General features: G+C 48.8%; 1 protein-coding gene across 2 annotated transcripts in view; it reads right to left on the reverse strand.

The window, feature by feature from the left end:
* Positions 1-9,020: 9,020 nt before the first annotated feature.
* The window catches only part of NUP210 (nucleoporin 210), a 92,115-nt gene continuing 78,754 nt past the window's right edge, over positions 9,021-22,381 (reverse strand). The window contains exons 32-40 of one of the 2 annotated variants that reach the window (XM_016135572.2): positions 21,086-21,306; positions 19,741-19,877; positions 17,573-17,696; positions 16,326-16,472; positions 13,695-13,945; positions 12,528-12,744; positions 10,661-10,756; positions 10,497-10,580; positions 9,021-9,274 (exon numbers count right to left, since the gene is read on the reverse strand). In XM_016135572.2, the coding sequence (XP_015991058.2) occupies positions 9,171-9,274; positions 10,497-10,580; positions 10,661-10,756; positions 12,528-12,744; positions 13,695-13,945; positions 16,326-16,472; positions 17,573-17,696; positions 19,741-19,877; positions 21,086-21,306 (1,381 nt within the window). In that variant the 3' untranslated portion in view covers positions 9,021-9,170. The remainder of the gene's footprint in view (positions 9,275-10,496; positions 10,581-10,660; positions 10,757-12,527; positions 12,745-13,694; positions 13,946-16,325; positions 16,473-17,572; positions 17,697-19,740; positions 19,878-21,085; positions 21,307-22,381) is intronic. The other variant, XM_016135574.2, reaches the window with a different exon arrangement.

Here is a 22,381-nt window from a genome sequence, read left to right on the forward strand (position 1 = left end):
TTTGGAGGTTGTTGGTTCTCTGCTTTCGGGGGCTTTAAGACCTTAGTTGGGATAGTACTCCTCTTCCTCGGGGCCTGCCTCCTCCTCCCTTGCCTATTGCCTCTTGTTATCTGGTCAACTACCTCCCTCATAGAGGCTATAGTAGAAAGAAAAACTACAGCAAAGATCCTCATGCTGTGGAAATACCAGCCTCTGAACCAGGAAGATCAAGAGTTTGATGCCCTTAAAATTTTTATAGGGCATCAAAAGGGAGGAATGAAGAATTTTCACTCAAAATGCTAATCAGCTCTTTGTTCTGCTTCTGTAGCTATGCTTGCTGTATAGACCATGGTGCAGGATGACCTAGAAATTAACTAAAGACTCATTCTCTCTTTTGCTTATTCTGTCTAAGTACCTACAACCCATAGCAACTCTCGTGATTAGTAACCATCTGAGAACAAATCAACCAATCAGCCCATGTCAAATAAGCCTTAAGAAGGCAAAGTTGCAACTGAGCTCCCGGCCCAGCTCTTCAGAGCCCTAGCTCCTCTGGGACCACTGGCGTAATAAACATGAGTTCTTCAACTCTCTGAGTGCTGCTTGGTTTCTCCCCACTCTGATTTTTGCAACAGTTTTGCAACAATGCTTGCAATTCAATATGCCAAAGAAAAGTTGCGAAGTGTATGTATGTATGGGGAAAAAACATACCATATATAGAGTTCTGTACTACTCATGGTTTCAGCCACCCACTGGAGATCTTGGAACTTATCCCTCCTGGATAAAAGGGGACCACTATATACAGATGACAATATAATGTGTTGGCAAGGGTAGGGGAAATAGAATCCCTCATATCTAGATAGTGTATGTGAAAACTGGTACAATGCTTTGGAAAATAATTTAGTGACATCTAACCAAATTGATAATGTGCATACTCTTTGCCCCAGATATCTACCCTAGAGAAACTCTGGCCCCTGGGCCCATGGAGACTTATTACAGAAATGTTCATTGCAGCACTGTTCAGTATAGCAATAATCTGAAACAACCTTCTGTCCGATAGGGAAATGAAGAATTAGGTTGAAATGAAGCTATAGGATGGAATAATACAGGACACCTAAGAGAAAAAAGTGTGGGGAAGGAACAAATTTCCTTCTACCCTCATGATTTTTCTGGCTGGTCTAACTAATCAAATGGACACAAGACAAATTAGCAAGAGAAAATAACTTAATTTAATACATACATGTGTATGGGAACCCTGCATATATAAGAGTCAGAGACCCCACATGCACTAAAGGTTCAGAGATAGAGAGGAAACATAGGTATATAAGACATCTTGAGCTAGGGATGAGCTAAGGTGCCTTGGGGGCTTCAAAAGTTCATTGTAGCATGATATGAAGAGCAGACGCTTAGTAAATCGAAGTTTGCCTTGCCATATAGTAGGGTCAAAAAGAGATTATTGCTGATAATCTCTTATTAAGGAATTAAGCCCCTAATTCAAATTCTTCTAGGTAGTTAAAGGGAGGGGCAGACATTCCTCTTGAGCATGAAGTTTAAATTGCCCTTAGCTAAAAACAATCTTAATCACAAAAGCACATCTGGGGGTGACTTGTTCTGAATTCCCACAAAAGCAAAATGCTGAATGTGACCACAGTTATGTAAAATCATAAAAGTACACACAAAACAATAATATTATTTACTGATGCTTATTATTAACAACCAAAGTTGCTTTGAAAAAATAAGCTGAAAATTTATAAAAGTAGTTGCCTCTAAGAAAGGAGGAGAAGGGATAGAAGACAGAGGTTAAATGAAACTTGTTATATTTGTAGGGGTTTTTTTGTTGTTTATTTTTTAAAAAACAATACCACTGCTATAGCCTGGAAGCCTGAAAGACCATGGTAACGGGTGCCCACACTGAGTGGAGGCATAGGGGAGGGTTATTATATCATTCTTTGTACTCTGCTATGTCAAATATTTTTTCTTATGAAAAATGATCCATGAGACAGCCTGAAGCTGAACTACTCTGAGGGGAGTGGGTATAGGCCCTGGCTCCCTGCCAGCACAGCCTCCCACTCCAGTGTGGGTCCCCCAACTACTCACACCAGGTGGGCAGAGACAAGAACAGGTGTAAACAGTAAACCCTGACATAAGTCTCTGTGTGTATTCAAATCCTGTTTCTGCCACTCGCCAACTGTGTGATGCCAGAAAGATGGCTTATCCTTGTGTGCTTGTTTCCCTATCTGTAAATAGTTGTACCTACCTCATAGGGCTGAGCTGAGGATGAAGGAAACTAGAGACTGGAAACTGCTCTGCAAGTGCCTCATAGAGGAGTGCAATAAATGTCAGCTGTGTTGATTGCTCACCCTGCTACCAGGCTACTTCCAACTATCTACACCAGCCACAGGGAGCTGTGGCTGGCTGTGGGAGGTGGTGGCTGTATTTGGTTGGCCCTGATCCAAGTGGCTTCCAAACTTCCAGGCTGCTGGGGGTGGGGGTGATTTAGAGGAAGCTGGGACAGGTATTTGGGGTGAAATGAACTTAAGATTTTTCAGCTGCCATCTGTCTCTCCAGGTCCTGCTCTTCTCCCCACTGACCTGAATCTCAAGTGTTCTAAAAAACTAGAGCCCTGTGATGGAGGAAAACCCACAATCACTTATTGCTTCATGGGGACTCATTCTGGTATTCATTCGACAAACCATCCTGAGAACATCCTTTCCTGTGTGGTCCTCGCCAGGAAGGATACGATAAAAGGTGAGGCTGGAGTGGGGATGGTTTGTCTCAGTAGCAATGGAGCAAGGAGTATTTTAGAACTGCATTTCCATCAACCCTCACTCATGGAAGCTTCAAGTATGTGCTGACTGTGCCCTTTTCCAAGAAGAAAGAAATTGGAGCTCAAGAAGGGGAATACCCTGCATCAGACAGTGTTCCTGTGCCCTTTGTCCTCAGAGGCTCTTGCCTGAGCATCTAACCTGGGCTCTGAGCACCCAGTGCCCTTGCAGCCTCTGCTAGGGTCACCTAGGAAATCCTAACCCAAAAGAATGGGCTTGAGGGGGCAGCACCCAGCAAGGCTCAGGACTGAACAGGCTGAAGGGATGGGGCCCACCCCAGGGCCAAGCTGTCAATCAGACTCTGTGACAAGTGGCAGAAAACTTGCCTTCCATGGGTTCAGACAGAAAGGAATCCATATCACACTTTGTATTAGTCACTGACTGTCATAATAACATTGCCTAACAAACCATCCCCCAAGTCAGTGGTTTTTAACAACATCATTTATTTCCATGGTTGTGGGTCCATAGGTCAGTTGACCTAGGATGGGCATGGATCATTTCAGGCCCCTTTTAGGTGTCTTTCCTCCTCCTTGGACGAGCATCCACCTAGGCTTTTTTATTATTGTCAATGGCAGAAGCACAAGAAATGTGTGTGGAAACTTATGAGGCCACTTTAAGCCTAGGCTCTGAATGACACTGTCACTCCCATGTTCACTCTGTCAGTCAAAGCAAGTGATATGATCACAGCCAACTTTCATGGGTTGGGGGGAATACACTCAGCCTCCAGTGGGAGGTACTGCAAAGTCACATGTAGGGAGGGTAAGGGCTGGAATAATAATGGGAGCTACTCTGAGTGGGGGGCAGGACAGATGTTAGCTTGGCCTCTTTGCAAATAAGAGAACTACTAAGGCCAAGAGAGTTAAAATGATTTTAATTTCCCACCAGACTAGACCTTTGCCACCCATCCTGGATGCCCCAGGCTCTGGCCTCTGTCCTTGCTGGTATATCATCAGACTCTGAGATGTAACATTTCCAGAATGAGAAAGCAAGAGAGAGAGTTAAATTTTGGCTAAACTTAGGAATTCTGAAGAAAAAAAAATCCATACGCAATATTATATTTTTAGCACTAAATGGTGCTAAAAGCATTTTTTGGCATCCTTTAGAGAGTGAAAGTTGCTTGGTTAGTTTGGGAATAGAAAGCTGAACCATGCTGCAAGTTACTTGGTTTTATCAATGCACTCCTTTTGGGGAAGGTCTGGCTACCTTTGGCAGCATGTGCATTTGCCATCCCCAAATGTACTTTAAAATAATGGTCACCTCTGGGGAGAAGAAAGCCCAGACCTCTCATCTTGCAGCTGGTTATCTCTTGAGCTCTGTTGAGCCCCAGAATATCCAAGACAGGTAGAAGAGAAAATGTTATCATTAGAGAGAAAACAAACTGGGTAGATGCTGAGACCTATTTTTATCTGAAAGTAGAGGGGGTCGATATCTTGACATCTAGTCAACCCTGAAGCATTATAAACATAGACATGGTTTTCCCATTACCCTTACCAGCCATGGGCTAGAAATGAACATGACCCAACCATGGCTATGGATATGATGAGAGCTGTCTACTAAGGAGCCTTCTGGCAAAGAAGTCATTAGTCCCTAGAAGGAAACAGAGAGCTTTGGCTCTATGCTTCTTTTCTTATGGACACTGCCATGTATTGATGTGATGCGATGTGATGTCTGGATCCTTGCAGCCATCTTGTGTCACTGAGGGGGCATGCCTGAAGACAATGCTGACATTTATTGAGTGCTGTGTGGTCAGTATGAAGTTGTTAAAGATGTTGCTTACCTTAGTTCAGTCATCAATTCAAATGGATACTAGAGCCAAGAAATCAAGACAAGGCTGAGACTTAGAAGGGCAACAATGGAAGAATTAGGAAAGATCACCAAGAGCAAAGATGTGTCATTAGATGCCAAGGCTTAAATTATCCACACCCTTGTATTTTCAATTACTATGTATGGATGAGAAAGTTAGTGAAAAAGGCTGATAGAAAACAAAAATTGATTCATTTGAAATATGGGGTTGGAGGAGAGCTCTACAAATACTCTGAGTCCTAGAGCAAATTAAGCCTGGAACATCATGGAGATAAAAATGACAAAACTGGGGCTGCCCTACTTCAGGCATATCATGAGAAGGCGAGGTTCTTTGGAAAAGACAATATTGCTAGAAAAATAAAAGTCGCAAGAAAAGAGGAAGACCAAATATGAGATGGATTGATTCCATAAAAAACGCCATAGGCATGAGTCTACAGGAGCTGAGCAGGGATGTTGAGGACAGCACATTGTGGACATCACTCATTTAGAGTCTCCTGGAGTTGGAGATGACTCAAGAGCAGCAAAACAACTGTGTACCAGGCAGGCCCTGTGCTGAATATGTGACATTGGTTGAATGTCTTCCTGTGTACCAGATCCGAGGGACATGGTAGAATAAAGCCTGTTCCTTTTTCCTCAAGAAGGTCCCAGCTGAGGGTGGGAAGTAGGGTCAGATGTGGCAGCACAGCATAGGGAATGACAAGAGGTCCAGGGGGCTGGAGGAGTGCCCTCCCTCCCACTCACCTGCTGTCTCTCCATCTCATCATCATATGATCAAACGCTCTCTCTCCATCTGGACTCATGGGCCCCTGTGCCAGCTTCCCCCAACAACAGTGACAGTGGCATATGTGGAAGCAGCACCTTCCATTTATTAGCTCATTTTGTCCCCACAGAATCCTCATGAGAAAAGTGTCGTCCCCTCCTTCCAGTCAAGGAAACCAGGGCCAGGGCAGTGACAATGCCTAGGGGGCTTTTTAGATTCTGCATTTAGCTTCTGAGCGTGGCAGGGCTTATGCATCCTAAAGTTATTGCTTGTTCCCCAAGCACTTCTGCCCCCCCCCCCCCTTATCTCCCATTCCCCAGGGTTCTCAGAGCAGGATTTGGCCTCCTCCCTGACCCACAGAGCCTTTCACATGGAGCTGAGGCCTCTTCCTCACCCTCTCCCACCTTCCTCTCTTGAGAGTCAGATCAGCCACTTCCACCAGAAAAGGACACTCCCACTCACCAACCCATTGCCCAAAAGAAAGGCCTAACATAAGGTACCTGGCTTATTTTTACAGTAACTCTGTAGGGGCTGCTATGCCCATTTCAATGAGCCTGAAGTGGGAGAGACCAGAGCAGGAATGCAGAGGCAGGAAAGGGTGGCTCCAGGACCTGTCCCCCAGCTCTGTCTGATGTCAAAGCTGGGTGTGTGTTGAGGGGGTATGGGAGGATGGGTTAGGCCTTGAAGGCAGTTTCTACCTGAGGACAAATAGCAGAGATAAAGTGGGCAGAGCCTATTTGGGAAACTGTTGTTTATTAGGAGTATACAAAGGGTCAGATCTGAAGGAGTCACACCCAGCCCGTAGGCAGGGCTATGGAGTTTAGAGGGTGGGGTTCAACAGTCAAAATGCAGCAGTAGGACAGAGGGTATGAGGGCTGTTGAAATAAGAGGCTGGTATAGGGAGGCCAGTACCTTATCCCCTGGGGAGGGTCTCTGGGCTGAGAAGAGGGCAATGAAAGGCCAAACAGATGAGGAGATAAGGAGAGGATGGGTTCATGGGAACTTGGAAACTGGCTGGATATAGGGAATGGGGCAAAGAAGATGTGAGGAGGGGACCTCAGTAGTGCAGAAGCAAGTGTGTCCATTGTGTTGAAAGGAAAGCTCTGACCAAGAGGTAGCTGAACGAATGGGTGTGACCTGTAGGAGTAGGGCACAGAGCAGTGAGGGCTGGGCTGTCTGTGCTTGCATTTGGGCGCTGCCGTTGAATCAGTGGGATTAGGTTTGGCTGTGATGGAAGACCCACTCAATCATGAAGCTAATGAGAGTACTCTTCCTGTCAAGGAAGGCCATCCTCGGTTGGGATGCAGACTCCACGGTCACAATGGCCCAGTGATTCTGGTGGCCTTTTACTGTCCTTGCTAGGTAGAACCCCCACCTGGTCTGCTCATTCAGGGGAAGGGACAGAGGTGAGGAGGGCACTGCCTCTCTTCAGGAGACTATTTCACACTACTGCTCGTTTGGTGCCTAAAACATAGTGGCACGTTGCTTCTAGCAGCAAAAGGGGCTAAGAAATGTAGTGTATATTCTAGCCACTCTTTGCCCCACTCTCAGTCAGGGGTTTGGATCCTAAGGAAGATGGCAGTGATGTCAGAGACAACTGGTCTCCATCACAGGTGACTCTGGGTGGCTGATGACCTTGGGCAGCTACCTCATTTCTCTAAGCATTCGTTCCCACATCTGAGACAAGGACACCAGAAGTAGCTGGCTCATGGGCCTCTCGGGATGTCTGTGTGACTGCTCTGCGAAGGCAGAAAGGGGCACTAGGGGGCCAAGTGGGGGTGGGCGGGCCGGCAAAGGACCAACCCTGTGGGCCATGAGCAATTGAACAGACAGAGGGTAAGGGTCTGGGAAGGTAAGGTAGGGCAGCAGAAGAGGAGTTTCCCACAAGGCGGGGAGAGTTAATAACAAGGAAGAGTGTCCAGGCTGTAGAGGTCAGTGAGAGGAGCAGCCTAGCAGAGGTGCTGGTGACGGGGGAGATCAGCCTCAAAAGAGAGTGGGCCTGGCAGAGGGAGAGGTACCCAAGAGCGAAGGCTGAGTTGACATCTGGTGATATGTGAATGACTGGGCACCTATATGTTCTTCTCATACAGGGAAGGCACCTGTGGGGGCCCTGGACTGACAGTCCTGGGAAGATACCATGACCACCTGCCCTAGCCACTGGCTGGTCTCTCAGAGATGAGAGGAAGGCCTTGATGGCTAGTGGTGGAAGGGAGGTGTGGTGCAGAAGGTTCAAGGGCTGGCAGAAGAGACCTCCTCCCCAAATCCACGTAACCAGAAGCAAAGTCACCAGTGCTTGGGTCACTTCCAGGCAGGACACATGCAATTCTGGCAATGATCATGCACCTCTTAAGAAATTATAGTGAGCTTTATTAAACAAACCAAGTAGAAATATGCCTATTTATATCCAAGTTGTCAGTTCGAGCTCAAGTAATATGCAAGGCACAATTCTTGTCTCCAGCTTTATAAAAATAAATCACATGGACTAGCCCAAAAGGACTGAAGTAGATTCACACTTGTGGCTCAGTCAAACGGGACTCCCCAGACATTCGTTCATGCGTGGACCATGGGGCGTGTCTCCAGGTCTTCCTGACAGCGGCAGGGCTTCTGACCTCGGGCAGAGGGCCGCGTGCTACAGGCCTCAATTGCTAAGGCAGCAAGGAGGTGGGAAGGAGGGAGGACTTTTCCTAGTTGTCTTCTCTCCAGTCCCTCCTTGATGGGTCTGCAGGACCCAGCTTGACCCACCTTCCTCACTAACCCCACTGGGCTCTGCCTACTGGGGAGCTGCCTGGAGGGCTCTGGGCGCATAAGCGGCTGCCTGGGAAGCATCTCCTGCTCAGGGCAGGAGAGAGGCTCAGATCTGCTGAGATGCGACTGTCACATAGGAGGGACAAATAATACTGGGTCTTTGTGCTTGGGCAAAACACAGTAGCTTCTCTAAACAAACAGAAAGAGGATTCCTGACTCTGGCTCAAGGGCATTCCAATGTCACTGTGCTGATAGAGAAGATGAGACGTCGCCATGGGGCCGAGGCCAAGTCCAGGAGATGTTTCCACAGCTTAGGAAATAAAGAAACACAGAGGCCAGCAGTCTTTTCGCAGTGGCCTGAAGAGGGGCAAGAAGAAGCCTGGCTGGGAGCTCCCGCAGTGTCTCAGCATCTCCCATGAGGCCTGGCCGCTGTGGCCCTGAGGCTTCTCATGCAGTAATGGGGCAGCATCACACACTTGCCCTTCTCTTGCCCTCGTTTCCTAGCAGAAGCCCAATCAGGGGTAAGGCAAAGTTCCCACAGGGACCCTCCCTTACACACACACACACACACACACACACACACACACACACACACACACACACACACACACACACACACACACACACACACACACACACACACACACACACACACACACACACACACACACACACACACACACACACACACACGTCCTTTCCCTGAGACCACTGCAGTGGTATCATCTACAGACAATTTCTAAACAGAGCTTGCTCCAAGTCTTGAGAAGGGAGTAATTTTAGAGACTCTAAGAAAATAAAAGCATAACTAACTGCACATTGTCCAGAAACCCTAGACAACCAGGCATAAAGGAATGAATCAGAAAGTCTTAGCCTTTGCAAGACTGAAGTAAAACAAACAAACTCCAATATATAAGAATAAGGTAATGAGCTAATTCTAAACTAAAGGTCTGTAAGAACACAGGAGGCAGTGAGATTGGTCTGGGACCAGGCTTAGAGGGCTTGCTTCAGGCTGGACCTGCCGGAGGCACACGAGCAGGAGGGCCTCTGCAGTGTGCTCACTAGTGAGAGGTGTATGCAGGGCTCCACAACCTTGAGGGAGGGCTGGCTCTGCGACCAGGAGGCAGTGCACTGAAAGGCGACGGAGGTGATGGAGCAGCAAAATCTAGGGTAGAAAGAGATGAAGTGAATAAGAGCACAAGGGACAGGGACATTTCTCAGAGCTTCCTCTGAACAAATGTTTATTAGATGCCTTCCTAACTATGCCTCCAGGCACCCCTGGGCCATCAGAGGGGATACTCAAGGGGCTTGCTGAGCTGGCCATCAGAGGGAAGGAGCAAAGGCTGAACATGCAGAAAGCCCTGGTATGTGACCCCTGACCTCCCTGAGCTTGAACAGCGAGTCTCAGGATGGCATGGAAGCATACGTTCCAAGAGGCACACAAGAAGGGGGCTATCTAACTGGCAGGAACAGCCTTTAGGGCAGAGAAAACTGGTGTGGCTCCAATGAACATGGGAAGGGATGAGTGGCGAGATGTAGTCAGAAAGTGTGAGTGCCTCTGTGACGACTGCTAGTTAACTTATCAGAGTTACACGGGAAATCAGCTATGAGCATTCCACAGTTTTCACTGGGCGTTAGTTCACAGGCCTTAGAGGCAGCCTCGTAGAAGGCTATGATTCTAGGGATCCAGGGTGAAGGTGGGAACTTGCCACCTTGGAAAATGCATCTATATACAAAACTGTGTTCTCTTCTAAAATATTCACAGACCCCTTGAGGCCTGGTCATACACCCCATAGGGTCAGTAGACACCAGCTCAAGGATTCTTTGTTTGGGGGAGATAACATTTGAATGGGAATCAGGAGACATAAAGCCTGCCATGTATAGCTGTATAGGTTAGGCAGTACAGTTTCAGAGGACACGACTCACAGAGAGAGGTGACCCCTGGAGTTGCACAGTTGTCTCCAAGGACTGGGGGCCACCAGAGACAACAGAACTATTATGAGGAATGAGCCTTGCCATTCTTCGCCCTCATCAAGACTGCGTAGAATCCTCATCTGAGTCAACATTCCAGTACCACCTTAGACAGTAGCCCCAGCAAATGGAAACCAGTCCCAGCACACACACCTGCAGGGACAGAGCTCCCTGCTGCCAACTGTCTGGGGAAAGCTCTCCTAACCAAAGACCCAGAACCTAGGGCTGGCATCAGGGCCTTGTGATTTCCACTAGTTCCCAGACCTGCTCTCTGAGCCTCATGCCTGGCTACTCCTTTTTGACCAGAGCCATGTCTGCTGAGACTTGGGGTTCAGGGCCTCAACCCCCACCTCTTCCCCCAGAACAACTCTTTCATTCCAGTTCTGCTTGGCTATGTCCTCAGGGTGACTACTCACAGTGGGGGCTGTGCCGAGGGCTGGCTCGTGGGGAGAGGGCTGGTGATGTGGTGAGCTCCTGGGGGGTGTAGACTGTGTGGTAGGCTGCAGGACCACAAAGGTGGCTGGTTAGAGCAGGGTGAGGACAGGGAGCAATCCAAGGGACATAATGTAGTCTGCCTCACCTATGATCATGACAGCGGTCCCAGCCAACAGGGCAAAAAGTGTGAAGAACATGACTTGGTAGGAATCCAGGAAGTGCTGGAAGAGACTGGCTCCATCTGTGATCAATGGAAAGATGACTTACCAAACCGCCAGGTGGAGTCCCCTTGTGCCTCTGTGCATGGTCAGAGGATGAAGTGGCCTGCTTGAGGCCCAGGACAGTGTCCGGTCCTGTGGGTCTGTCACCCCAGTGCTTTGTTCCCTTTTATTTGGGCCACTTGATCCGACCCTGTTCTACCCGACAGCCTGCTTCCTTGGAGGAGATGCTCTCCTCATGGAAAGGCTCAGCAATGCTCAGCAGGAAGGCTGTTTCTTTAAGGTTTGAGGGTAGAATACGCCTATCTGAGGATGTGGGCTGCCCAGGAGTCAGTCATATTGCCCCAAAGGCAAGGTAGTATTGAAAATGCCAAGTTATGAATTAAAATCATAAAAACGGAAGTCAGGGGGGAAAAGCATTGGACAGGGACCCCACCACTCTCAGAACTGAGGCCACATGTGCTAAGGGGGCCCAGCTTCTTCTGTCCCAAAGTCATTACTCCTTCAGGCCCACCTTGGCACCACCCAGGCCTCATCCTAGACCCTCGCACCTTATCAAGGACCCTCCCTCTACCCTCACTGGACTGTCCTGAACTTGGCAGGAAGAAGGTGGTGGCCTCAAGTATCTCTAACATTGGTCCCACCCCTTCAGTCCACTCCCAACCAGGCCCGATCAGGTCACTTCCCTGCCTTAAGAAAAAAGCCCAAGCCTCGGGCCTGGTGTTCCAGGCTTCTTCCAGCTCCTCTTGGCCCAGCCTCTCCCCTGGCGCTTTACCCCAGGGTCTTTCTGATTGTATCACCCTCTCCCTGGTCATCTATTCTTCCAGCTTTAGCTGAAGCAGCCCCCTTTGAACTGCAACCGCTCCCAACAGAGGTGAAACTATCCCCCTCTAGGTGTTGCCTCCATTCTCAGCCACGTCTCTAGAATCATTTCTGACTGGGTTTGGGATTCCATGCCTCTCTTGGGGTTGGGGTTCAGGAACTTATCAGACATCTACCCAACACAGGGTTTGAAACACAACAGGTGCTAACCCATGATGACAGAATAAATGAACTCATTCATTACTGAGTACCCACGGTATGTTAGGGAGGCCCTGTTCTAAATGTTGTCACATACTTAACTTCTGGTTGTAGAAGACCAGCTGAAATCATAATAATTAGTTATACTAATTATGGCATAGGTTAGCAGGCAGTAGTGCTATAGAAGAAACACAAGGGTAATAGTGTTTGGGCTGAAGTTTGAATTTTCAGGTTCTAGAGGAAGGTAATGTTTAAGGGAAGCTTTGAAGGAGAGAGGGGTTTTGGCCAGGGGGCTGTCTAGGAAAAGAGCTTCCTAAGCAGAGGGAACAGAGAATGCCAAGGGCTCTAGTTGAGGACAGTGTGTATTCCAAAAATAGGAAGGAGGCCAGTCTAGCTGGAAAGGGGGCACAGGAGGAGAGGGGGTGATTCATAAATGGATTGTAAGGGCAGATCACGTGGGGGCCTTTTGCGACCTTGGAGAAACTTGGGCTTTACCTCCCAAGGGAGATGGGACACATGGCAGAGTGCAGGGCAGAGGAGTACAATCCAGCTATATTTTAATTAGGTCCCTCTCACTGCCATGTTGAGAATGGACTGGAGGGCAGCAAAGTGTCCATGACTGCCCAAAGGGGCAACTTCCACTTTGTGGGACATTCTGCATTTCTGACTCCTCTAATTCCCATGTTCCCAGGTTTCCACTAACATCCAGGGCCACTATAGCTCATCCCTCCCTGCCCAGGTTTGTCCCAGCTGGTGAACCAGCCCATGACTCACAAGGCCCAGTCCCTCGGTGATCCAGCACAAAGGCCACGGTAACTGGGATGGTGACGGCTTGGCTAGTTGCGGGGCTGGAGAAGGTCAGGGTAGTGGACAGGGGTCCCTGGCTGCCAGCCACAGGGTCCGAGATGCCAACTGTGTATGTGACGAAGCTGGGCAGCCCCAAAGACTTCTCCTTCTCAAAGGCCAGCACGGCTGGGGACCCAGATTTCACCTGGGAGAGACATCAGGGCTAGGTGAGGAGCACTCCCACTCCTGCCTGAGATGTTGTATCTCTGTGCCTGAAGGCTAGGTGTGGGGACCCCTGCTCAGGAGCCACATCCTAGACAGGTGATGATGCCCAAGAACTTCTAAACAATAGCATGCCATCTACAAAGTCAGGTCAAGAACATACTGTCTATACTTGGGATGTTTTTAAGGAAGAACAAACAGTATTGTTAAATTCTAATCGAATGCCCTTTGGAAAAGTGGTAAACTGACGTGAACTATCTACCAAACACCAGCTTTCAAGAAAGCAGCCTGGAGCTCTGTTAAGGACCAACTGCCAGCAGCCCAACCTCAGGGCCTGACAGACCCATCACCAGCAACCCACTTATCCCTCTCTCACTCCAAAATTATTCAGTGACATTTGCTGCAGCAAAACAAGAGAGGGAGCAGGCAGAGAAGCCAAAAATCCCTTCACACATCACCTCTGGTCTCTTCCCAACTTGTTGGACTTCAGGATATCATTCACCTACCATTCAGCAGACAGGGAAACTGAAGTCCAGAGACATGTCCCAGTTGTGTGTGAGTTGGTGACAGGTTATGGATTAGGGCTTTTCTTCTTGCCCCAAGTCAGCAGTATTCCTGCACTAAACTCATTCATTCAAAATATTAAATGTTCACTGAGCGCAAACTCTTTTAGGGAGGTCCTGTACTAAATGCTATTCTGGCATACCTAACTTCCAGTTGAGGAAGACCAGCAGAAATCACAATACTTAATACAACTATATGAGCCAATAGAGACCAATAGTACTATGGTGGGGGAGTGGGGGTGGGGATAAGAATATTAAAATTTATTTTTTAATTTTAAAAAAAGGTGGTCCAAGATTTCCATGTTCCACCCAGTCCTCCTGCCGCCTGGTCCTTTCTGATGCCCTTGGCTTGTGTGTTGCCACCGCTTACCTCCAGGTTCTCCAGAATCTCCACAGCACCAAAGACTTTAACTTCTGAGCTGGTATAGTGGTTGCTCAAAAGGATTTCAGCCTGGTCAGAGTACAGCCCTGGGCTGAAGGTCACCTCAGCCCCAACCTGCTCTCCAGAGAAGTGGCTGCCCAGGAGGGAGGCAGTGACCAGCAGTGCTGTCTTCTTCATGCTCAAGTTCTTTCGCTGCTTGTCCGTAAGTTTGTGCATTGTGACCAAGCAGAGGTACTGGCCTGTGGAGACAAAGGTGTTCCACTTTGCCCTCTCCTCCTACCTGTGGGCCCTGAGGAAGAAGATACCTACCAAGAAGAGTCCCTCGTGGCTAACTGGGCTCAGATTTAAAAGCAGAGCCTAGCAGCTCTTTCTTAACAGGGGCTGGTCACACAAACCACACTTTGGGAGAAGCCTGCACTGAACTGCCTGCCATCTGAGCCAGCCCTTGGAAAGGAGTGCTTGGGACTGTATTTCCAATAGGACGGAAGCTTTCCCTGTACAATCGGAGCTGTGCAGCTATATCCCCATCAGCATCTTCACTGACTGATTGGAGCAGCTCCATTCTGATCAATCAAGAGAGTGTCTTTTGGAACAATCAAACTGCAAGGATTTGGAGTCTTCATTTGCATGAGGAAGAATGAATCAGTGGTAGGGGGTGGGGCGGCAAGGACTTCAGTGTATGTAAATCAGCTCCCCTCTGGCTTGGAGAGTGCAATTTCCTTTTCCACCAAAAACTGAGGACTGTTTCCCCAGCTAGAGCTGAAGCACTGAAGGCATCTCGTTGGACCAGAGTGGAGCAGAGCAGGCAGAGCAGAGCTGTGTAGCCAGAGGAGCCTCGCCCCGTGGCGGCCTCACAGCCATGCTGCTCCATAGCCCGTGTGGTCTTTTAACTGAGCTGGAACACTATCGAGCTGTTGTCACAGTTGTGCTGTATCACAACTGAACTGTTTGTTCTGAATAAATTTCCTTTTTCACCACACCCCAAGTTGGGGATTTCTGTTGGTGCTGAAGTGGCCATCAGTCGACACATCTATACCCTGATGCTGTGCTTTCCTCCTATCTTTCTAACTGGAGAATCCTTATTCACCCTTTAGAACCCAGGTGAGGCATCGCCTCCTCCAGGGGTCTCCTGAGAAGTCCTTTGTCAGTGTCCTCAGCCTACTGGAAACCCTTTCTGTGACCAACATCCTCTTTTACTGTCTCAGAATCCTCCAGTCAGCACATCCCCCACTGGACTGATGCTCTCTGGGGCAGGAAAGTCTGGTCCAGCTCTGCATCTCAGTGTCTAGCTAGCCTAGATCAAAACAAGAGTAAGAAAATAGTAAACAAACTCCATGATGCAACACTGGGCTGCAGGTCAAGCAAGGGCTGACTCCCAGGATAGCCTATAGCTCCATATACAGCAAGAAGTTCTGTGAAGGCATAACTTGGGACTATCTTGGTGTCTCATATCCTCTATGCCTGACCCAGAGAAGATAGATGAGCTAAATAAACACTGTTGAGTGGTGCCTTGGAAAGCTCCCTACACCTGGAATCTGGATTCCTGGGTTAGGGTCCCATCTATGCCCATGCCAGCCAAGTACCCCTAGGCAAGTCAGTTTTCTTGCTGGCCCTGTTTCTCTTGGTCAAGTAGAGATTACATTATCCCCCTTGGGGATGTGTCAGTGAGTAACCTGGCCCCAGGACCACCAAGTACCTACTCTGTGCTAAGCCCTGAGCTTGGGCCCTGCACCCAATGTACCCTCAGATGCATGTCTTGTTCTCAGACAGCAGCCTAGGCATTAAAGATGCTCTGGTGCTGCTGCCAGAAGGACAGAGGTACAGAGTGAGCAAAGGAAGAGGAGGCCTCTATCTAGGCCACTGGGACCTACAAACTGGGCTTATGGCCTGCCAACTTCTCCCAGTTAAGACTGGGCTGCATATACTTAGAAAGGAATGAAGAAAGTATCCACTGATCATCAATAATCATCATTATAACAATGGCAGATATCACTGAGGATTCAAGATGTGCTGGACACTATGCTAAGCATTATCACAGGAATTATCTCACTGAACCCTCACAGCACCCTTGGAGGAGCATCTCTTTCCTGATATCAAGGAGGTGCTGCTTGCCGTGACTCAGCCAGCACACCACTGGTCCAGGGCATTGCTCTTGCCCACAATGCCAGCCTTCAGTTCCACAGAACAAGTTAATGGCATACCACATGACCTCTTAACAAGGACTCTTCCATCCCTCTCTGGCTTGCTCCTCTCAGAGTCCTGACCTGCAGGCAGAGCAAGGCACCACCCTCCCCATTTAACAGAGGGATGCAACCTCAACACCTGCAGGCTCTAAGCCGGGAATAGCCAAAGAGGGATCAAGCCCAGTATTTCTAACTGTGAATCATGTCCTTTCTGCTGGAGTAGGTGGTTGCCTAAAATGGCCATGAGCCGCGGACAGGAATGCTCATCCCTCCTGGAGGCTGCAATGAACCACAGAAGCCAGAGTGACAGCATCAGTCCCCAGGCTGGGCTCCTGACAGACTGACCCTCTGGACAGAAAGCCATTGTGAGGCAAATCCACTGAAGGCAAACCTTCTATGCAAGTCAATTTCCATTTTCAAACCCCTGAAGACGTACCCAGAGCAGTGTCAAACTTTGGTTCTGCAGTAAAAATGTCACGTGCCAGGAAATCATAGACATCTTGCTTGAACTGAAGCTGGCAGCTGATCAGGGATTCTGGACGCAGGGTCTCGATGACTTTCATCTGGGCTGGGGAGCACTCACCTAGAAATAGGGAGACGGTAAGAAGTATGTGGACCAGGCCTGCCGGCCGCCACACCTAAGTCAACCAAGGCCTCTGTACATGCCTGGAAAGCCCCAAGATGAGGGAGCAGGAACAGGTCACATGGAGGCTGGCTGGGCCACAAAATGGCACCTACACCCCAAATTCCTTCCATGTGAGCCCCCCAGGGCTGCCCAAAGCTTCATGATGGTGCCCCAGTTTATAAAAGCTGAGGACAAATTTTACAGAGGAGGGGGTCATTTTGAATCCAGGCAATTTCACCTCAGAATTTCAGCATTTATTCTAGAACTTGTGTCCAGGGGTATGGCAGATAGGTCCGGCCCACACGTTAGTGGGCCGGACCTATCTGCCATACCCCTGGACACAAGTTCTAGAATAATGTGTCTATTCCTGTCAGCAAGGGAAAAATGGGCAATTTACTTCTGGACGTCAGGAGGGCGACTGTTCCTCACTAATACACTGATGTCATTTCCGCAGCAGCACAGTATTGCTCACTTGCACTGAGGTGCATCAGAATGAAGACAGTGCTGTTTAATTCTACCAGTTCAGTGGCTTTTTTTAAAAAAAGCCTTGTATCTATTTTTATTTAAAAAAGCCTTATATTGGCTTTTTATAAATTGACATATTTATTTCTGGCAGCTGCTATCCAGAGCGGTCATGGGCTGGGGATGCAGTTGAATGTTCTATGTATGACTTAGGAGAGGTAATTACAAAAACAAAAATCAGCAGTGGGGTCAACTAAGTCATTCCTTTCTGTGATTAATGATGGTCAGTTGTGGCTTTCTTTACTTGGGTGCCATAGGCCTAGAGTCATATTTCCAGCTCAGAAATAGACAGTTTCTGGGTGTCAGGCTCTTTTAAGAAGATTCCTTTCACAGCTTCTGCTTGTACATGACTCGACTTTCTAAAGAGCAGGAAGGAGATGTCCAACTGGGGTTAAATGTTCTCTCTGGAATTGACACGAGTTTGAGTAGGAAGAGCATATTAAACCCCAATTAGAAGGTCACAAGAAGCCCCCTCCCCACTCCCTGAGCCTGGCAAGGCCCCTACCCAGACCACCCGAGCCCCCCTTACTCTCTACCTTTTAGGTTAGAGTTTCTGTCTCCAACAGTGACCATCACTTTGGAAGCTGTGACCTCCTGGAAGCTGGTCTGGACAGGGTGGACATGATGGGCTATGATCCTCTGAGGGACACCGATCGCAATCTGGGAAGGAAGCCAAGGTAACTTCATGGAGCACTGACCATGTAGAGGCCCTGTGCATTTCTGTGATCTGCCCCTGTGTCTGTGATGCAGGTATAGCCAATTTTACAGGTGACAAAACTGAGGCTAAAGCCTAAATGCTGTGCTGGAACATGGCAGAACTGGGATTAGACCCCAGGCTGGTCAGACTGCCAGCCCAGCGCTTGCGTAATGAGCCAGAGCAGGGAGTTGCACAGCAAGCCTGAATTCATTCATCAGTCTAGGGTGGGCAATGATTTTGGCCCTTGTGATACTTATCATCAATTCTCTATCCATCGATTTGGTTAATTTTTCAGCAAAGAGAGAAAAATCCATTTTACTTTATCATCATTTGTTCAAAATAAGTAAACCTGACCAAAATGTATACTCACATAGCCCAAGCAGTGAAGGGTCCCAGACTCCAATCTTCCCAGATTTCTCCCTGCTCATCCCTCTTGCCCATCCTGCAACAAGCTACACCCAAGTACCCCAGCTGCATGCCTTCCACCCTCCTCTGCAAAGCCCAGCCCCCTCTGCCCTGCAGGCCCAGCTCCAGAGCAGCCTTCTCCAGCTGGAAGCACTTCCTGCCTCTCCCAGGTCTAATTTCTACCAGAACATGATCTCCTTGAAAGTGGGGATGGGGTCCCACTCCTCCCAAGAGGGCCCATAGCTCCTAGGGTTGTGGCCCACGCAGAGCTGCAGGCAGACCGCAGACACGCAGTGATCACCTCTGTCCCTGCGCTCACACTTCCCACCTCTTTTCTTCTACTCCAGTCTGCCATGCTACGGTCCTCTCTCAGCTTCTTCCCTCTCCTCTACACCTCAGAGGGCCAAGGCCTTGACCCCACTCCCTTCTTGCTCTGCATGTTTCTGCTCACTTCCAGGTCTTCAAAACAATCTCTGTGCTATAGACCCTTGCCATCTCTAGCTTTCCACCCTGGAGCTCCAGACACACCCATTCAGCTGCATCACCACCACCAGCCTCACTTGGAGGAACTCAAACTCACCATGTCCCAAATTCACTTGTCATATTCCCCCTACACTGGCTCCTCCTTCTGTGCTCCTTTCTCAGAGCAAAGGACTGACATTCACCTCATCACCCAAGCCAGACTCTGAGAAATCATCCCCAGGCCCTCCTTCTCCCTCACTCCCAACTTTGGGGTCATGAAGCTCATGAGCCTAAATACTTAAAACACTCCATAGAACTAAGTACCTGAAAATCAACATGTTTCGTTATCTGATCACAAAATCAGTCTCCACTTCCCCCACACCCTATATTCTAGTCACAAGGTCTCAACTCTCGAACCCTGCACACCTTTGCCCATACCATGTTCCCTCTGCCAGCACCCCTCCCCCAGGTGCCTGCCCCTGACCACTCTAAGTAGCTCCTTCCAGGACAGCACAGCTTTATTAGTCACAAGGTGCCTCTCTCTGCAACTGGCTGCCTGAAATGCATTTTTGCAGCACTAAATACACAGGCTCTCAGGTTAAACTGCTGGATCTGATGAAGGCACAATGGCTCTAAAAATGAGATGCATCTGTGATATAGCTAGACTCTGCTCATTGATTCATCCTCAGCTGGAGATAAGTAAAAGAGAGAGCAGTTTCATTCACCTCCAGAAAGACTCAAAAGGTAACTTGATAGGGGAGGTTTAACTTTGCCAGTGACGCCAAACCACTGGGCTGGTCTGTCCACAGCCTCAACTCCTAGGACATTCTTGGTCTTTCAGGCACAGCTCAAACTGAGTGGGAGCTGTGATCAATCCCAGAAGATTGCCTTTCATCATCACTCCATTTTAACATGTGAAGACAGAGGCTGAGAAGAAAAGGGTACTTGTCCCAGTCCCAGAGGTTGTGGGTGGCAGACCCCAGACTCATGATTCCCAGATCCTGACTGTCTCACAAGATGCTGACACTTCTTTCTTTAAAAAAAACCGAAATCATCTGGTACAGAAAGCTGAAAATTTCATCCCAAGAAATTCAGTGAAGCCTCTTGGGCCACTGAACCACATGTGTCCTGAAGTCCCACCTCTTTGTAGGTCCTCAGCTGTCCAGCAACCTCGTAGTAAACTGTCACGGATCCCACATCCCGGGCCACAGCCACGCCTGTCTTGGGGTCTATGTGGAGGATGCTGTCGGCTGAGGAGCTCCAGGTTCCGGAGAGGCCTGAGAGAGGAAGCCCTGGATGTCACCCATCTTTCCCACATCTGACACTCTAATCAAACCTCATCTCACCTGATGACTGTGCCAGCCTTTGCCTGACCACTCACATGGTTTCCCAAAGGAGATTACCCATCATTCTCAGGCTACAGTCCACGTTCTGCCTGCTTCTGCAGCCTGGCTCAGCCAGCTCTCATCATGAATCTGGGTGCAGACACCTGGAACTACCTGCGGTTCTACCACATCTGCTTACTGCGCAGCTGTGGCCCTGTCAAGAATAACATCTGGCCCCCTACCACCCCCAATGCCTGTTTGGTGTCCCTCAGTCACTACGCTATCCTGAGATGACCTGGGTGATGGCCTTCCAGGACCCCCACCCTCTACGTGCCCTCCCCCACAGCACCACCCCTGTCCCCCGTCATTATTTATCATCCTTTTTTTAGCAAACAAACAGGTGTCAGGCTCAGAACTGTCACTAGACAGCCTTTGTTAGTTAAAAAGCCAATCACATTATATAGTACAATAAAACTCAACCACATTCTGTTTATGATAAATCATATTTGCTTTTCTATAAAGGCAATACTTAATTTCCTTTTTAAATGAATTTAAGTAAAAAAAAATGAGCCAATTTGAAAAAAAAATTCATAATGGTACATGTAGTTCATGGATATACAGGTGGCATGGGAATGACTGAAATTTGGAAGTCACTAAACTGGCCCAATAGCTGTTCTTTGGTTAGGTTTCCTAGCCATGAAGTTAATTAACATGAAACATTCAGTTCCTCAGCTGCATTAGTCACATTTCAAGTGTTCAATGGTAGTGGCTACGTGTCAGAGAGTATAAATACAGGATATTTCCATGATGGCAGAATATTCTACTGGACAGAGTTCTTTTAGAGCAGGAGTTGGCAAAGGTCCAGATAGTAAATATTTTAGGCTGTGTGGGCCAAAAAGTCTCTGATGCCACCATTCAACCTGGCAGCTGGGTGAAACAACCACTGACAACATGTAAATGATCGGGTATAGGCGAGTTCCAATAAAATCTTATTTTCAAAAAGAGGCAGCAGGCTGGATGTTGACTGGGGTGTTTGTCTTCTGACTCCTGTTCCAGAACATCGTCTAGGTTCTACTTGCATACCTCCCTGCGGAGCCCACTCCCATCCTTTTTTCATACCTCACAAAGGAGAGTTCCCTCAGCCAGTGTCTCTCTCTTACCTTCCAGGCTGACCAGAACAGTGGCCAGACAGAGGACATCCCCCACCACCACCACTCCAGACATCTCCGGGGAGATGGCCTGTAGGACAGGCAATGGGACGAAGTCGGAGAGGCCCACGTGCTCCATGTCCCATACGCTGAGCAGCGTCAGGCCCACGCTGACGGTACGGATGACGCAGGTGTTGTTGGTGGTGCCCTTCCCGATTTGCACAAACTCGTCTCTACACACAGGAGGGAGATGAGGGCTCTTAGTATCAGGAAAGAGGCCTCGACTCCGGTGGGAGAAATGCAGTGTGAGTCCTCTGCTTGGTGACACTTTTTGCCGACTAGTCCCAGATGTCACTCCGACTTACAACTACTCAGCAGCTGTTCCAGATAGAGTACCACAGGCCCCACAAAAGTGCCCTCATCTTATCACCCAGAGGAACCCACGGCCCTCAGCCAAGGACGGCCGACATCACCACTCCCACATGGCAGCAGAAGGGAAAGCTGAGGTCCATAGAAGAAAGTGATTTGCACGGTGCTTCTCAACATGGAAAAGGATGTCCGGGGGAGGCACAGGCTGCCCACTGTGGTGTAACCTGAATGGGCAAGGTAGCCTCTGCCCACTTCCTCATCTGTAAAATGGGTATAAAAATATATCCTTGTCACAAGCATGATGTGAGTACTGAAACAGATCGGCAGCTGTAAGCACTTAGATATGTACCTGGCGTGAGGCGACAGCTCCAACCACACCAACCAGTGCTGTCTGGTGGAAAGACTCGAACAGGATAGGCTGAGGGTTAGGGTCCCTGGCGTCATCACTTCCCTCCACCATGAGTTCAGACTCCTGAACCCTCACTGGATTCTTGGAGAGAGGTTTCTACCACAGAAAGGCCAGCAGGGCAGCGGCAGGGCTGTGACAACCTGGATCCATTCCTCCAGGGCAGCCTTATCTCAGGCTGACAGGCAGCTGGTGCAGGGCATACAGAGCTCCACAGCTGGCCAGAGCCCTCACAACCACAGCCTCAGCTGTAGGCCCTGGGGATTAGGCCGCATTCCCCATATGACAAGTGTGGAAACACAGACCTGGAGTGGTGACCTGCCTTGTCTAAGTTCACAGTGCCCATAAAGAGTAGAGCTGGGCTTATAAAAGGTCTCACTCTAAATCCAGGTTCTTCTACCATGCCACACCCCCAGTGACTGGCCTTGACTGCATTCGACAATAGGGGACACATCTGCTACAGGGCCCCTGAGAAGGCCAGGTTGCAATGGTCCCCAACACCTGGATACAATCTTCTGTGCCCCTACCCTAGT

This window comes from Rousettus aegyptiacus, unplaced genomic scaffold (genome assembly GCF_014176215.1).
Source record: "Rousettus aegyptiacus isolate mRouAeg1 unplaced genomic scaffold, mRouAeg1.p scaffold_m13_p_4, whole genome shotgun sequence".
NCBI lineage: Eukaryota > Metazoa > Chordata > Mammalia > Chiroptera > Pteropodidae > Rousettus > Rousettus aegyptiacus.